General features: G+C 38.4%; 1 protein-coding gene across 8 annotated transcripts in view; it reads right to left on the bottom strand.

The window, feature by feature from the left end:
* Mtmr1 (myotubularin related protein 1) overlaps positions 1-2181 on the bottom strand; it is a 59967-nt gene that overhangs the window by 16593 nt on the left and 41193 nt on the right. For all 8 annotated transcript variants that reach the window (XM_029473180.1, XM_029473182.1, XM_029473181.1 and 5 more), the window contains one exon: positions 444-536. In XM_029473180.1, the coding sequence (XP_029329040.1) occupies positions 444-536 (93 nt within the window). The remainder of the gene's footprint in view (positions 1-443; positions 537-2181) is intronic.

Below are 2181 nucleotides of genomic sequence, written 5' to 3'. Positions count from 1 at the left end.
TTCTCAGCCTGTTTATTCTTTGTGTAGAGAAAGGCCATTGATTTGTTTGAGTTAATTTTATATCCAGCTACTTCACTGAAGCTGTTTATCATGCTTAGGAGTTCTCTGGTGGAATTTTTAGGGTCACTTATATAGCAGTTCTAATGTGGAAGCAAATCTTGGAGTAAGCCCAGCCGGGGACTGACAAAAGGTGGAAAGCAGAAGCAGAATTAACTATAGATAAGAGGATTGACCAAAACCACTGGCAGAAGAAAACTGTTTCTCATTTTCTGTTCACATCTTTGAGTGAATGAGAATCAAACAGTACTGAGTAATAGAAGGGGGCATATTTAACACATATACCCACATTTTGAATGAAGCAGCAATGAAAATTTAATTTTCATCTGTGAGATATATTTGAATCAAAGATTATAATAGATGAGAAATATACTTGAATCTCTTACCTGTCTTGTCATCTGCCAAACACAATCAATAAACTGAAGAAATATAGGTGATCTGTCAGCATCTGCATGGTTGTCATCACCATGGCCCACTCTCTGAAAAGAAGCAAACACACACATATGCATGCTATGATCCTCTCAAAAGTCACTTACATTGCCCAGTCATGTCTTATCTGCCTAAGAGAATTCCTGCTCATTGTGGGCACTCAAAATTGTTTATAAGAAGGATGAATTAGAACATTAGAGCATGATGGCATGTTATATTAAAATGTCAAAGAAAATGCACTACTTTGTATGACTTAAAAATAAATGACCATATAATTAAAAATAAGAGCTCACTAAAATTTCACTTCTTTTAGAAAGCAAATTTTTAGTTTACTCTATATTTACATGGTGGTGATTTTATAATTTTTCTTTAATATAGTTGACACCAAGAAAGATGAAGAACTGACCAGCAAACTTTTTAGTTCAAATGATGGGACCAAGGGCCACTACTATGTCAAGCAAATAATATCTTTCTAGAACGATTAATTAGTAATTCACAAAGTAGGACATATTTCAGAAATGTCAGGAAGCAAGCTAAGTAAATGGCTCACCCCAGCACCCATGTAGAAGGTGGGTGTCCTGGCTAGTTTTGTGTCAACTTGACATGAGCTGGAGTTATCACAGAGAAAGGAGCTTCAGTTGAGGAAATGCCTCCATGAGATCCAGCTGTAAGGCATTTTCTCAATTAGTGATCAAGGGGGAAAGGACCCTTGTGGGTGGGACCATCCCTGGGCTGGTAGTCTTGGTTCTATAAGAGAGCAGGCTGAGCAAGCCAGGGGAGGCAAGCCAGTAAAGAACATCTCTCCATGGCTTCTGCATCAGCTCCTGCTTCCTGACCTGCTTGAGTTCCAGTCCTGACTTCCTTGGTGATGAACAGCAGTATGGAAGTGTAAGCCGAATAAACCCTTTCCTCCCCAACTTGCTTCTTGGTCATGATGTTTGTGCAGGAATAGAAAGCCTGACTAAGACAGTGGGTATGGTAGCACCTTCCCATAACCTTAAAAGAGATTTTCCAGAGGCATTAGAAGTTTAATGATTAAAAAGACATCTATATCATGAGCATTCTAAAAGAAGCTTCCAAATGAGCAAAGGGTTAAGAAAGAAATGATTATGAAGCAGATTATTCAATCTCCACATAGAGAGCTTGGAAGAAAATAATCACTGAAACTGCCACCTGGAAAGATATAAAAACAAGGAAATGAACAAGTAGTGGGTCCCAGGAGGAATCGGAGGGATGTAGAGAGGAAGGGCTAAATCAAAAAACATTGTGTAAATGTATAGACATTTGAAAGAAAAAAATATTTTTAAAAAGAATCTCAGAGATGCCATGCATAGTAGTACATGCCTTTAATCAGAGAACCTATGAGGAAGAGGAAGGTAGATCTTTGTTAGTTTGAGCCTTGCCTAGTCTACATAGTTATTTCCAGGCCAGCCAGGGCTACATAGTGAAACCCTGTGTCAAGGAGTGCCCCCTACCTCTATACAAAACGTCTTAGAGTATATTACCTTATTTTCACTTGGTGAGGTGGGTGTTTAGTTTTTGTTTGTTTGTTTGTTTTGGGTGAGTGTTTTATCTTACTTTAGAAATTTGTCTATTATTATTTATGTGCATTATGTGTGTGAGGCCAGAGGCTGTTGCATTCCCTATACCTGTAGTTGCATTCCCTATACCTGTGGTTGCATTCCCTATACCTGT

The sequence above is a fragment of the Mus caroli genome, chromosome X (assembly GCF_900094665.2).
Source record: "Mus caroli chromosome X, CAROLI_EIJ_v1.1, whole genome shotgun sequence".
In the NCBI taxonomy this organism is placed as follows: domain Eukaryota; kingdom Metazoa; phylum Chordata; class Mammalia; order Rodentia; family Muridae; genus Mus; species Mus caroli.
The sequence above is the reverse complement of the archived record's forward strand: the minus strand, read 5'-3'. Positions and strand labels throughout refer to the sequence as shown.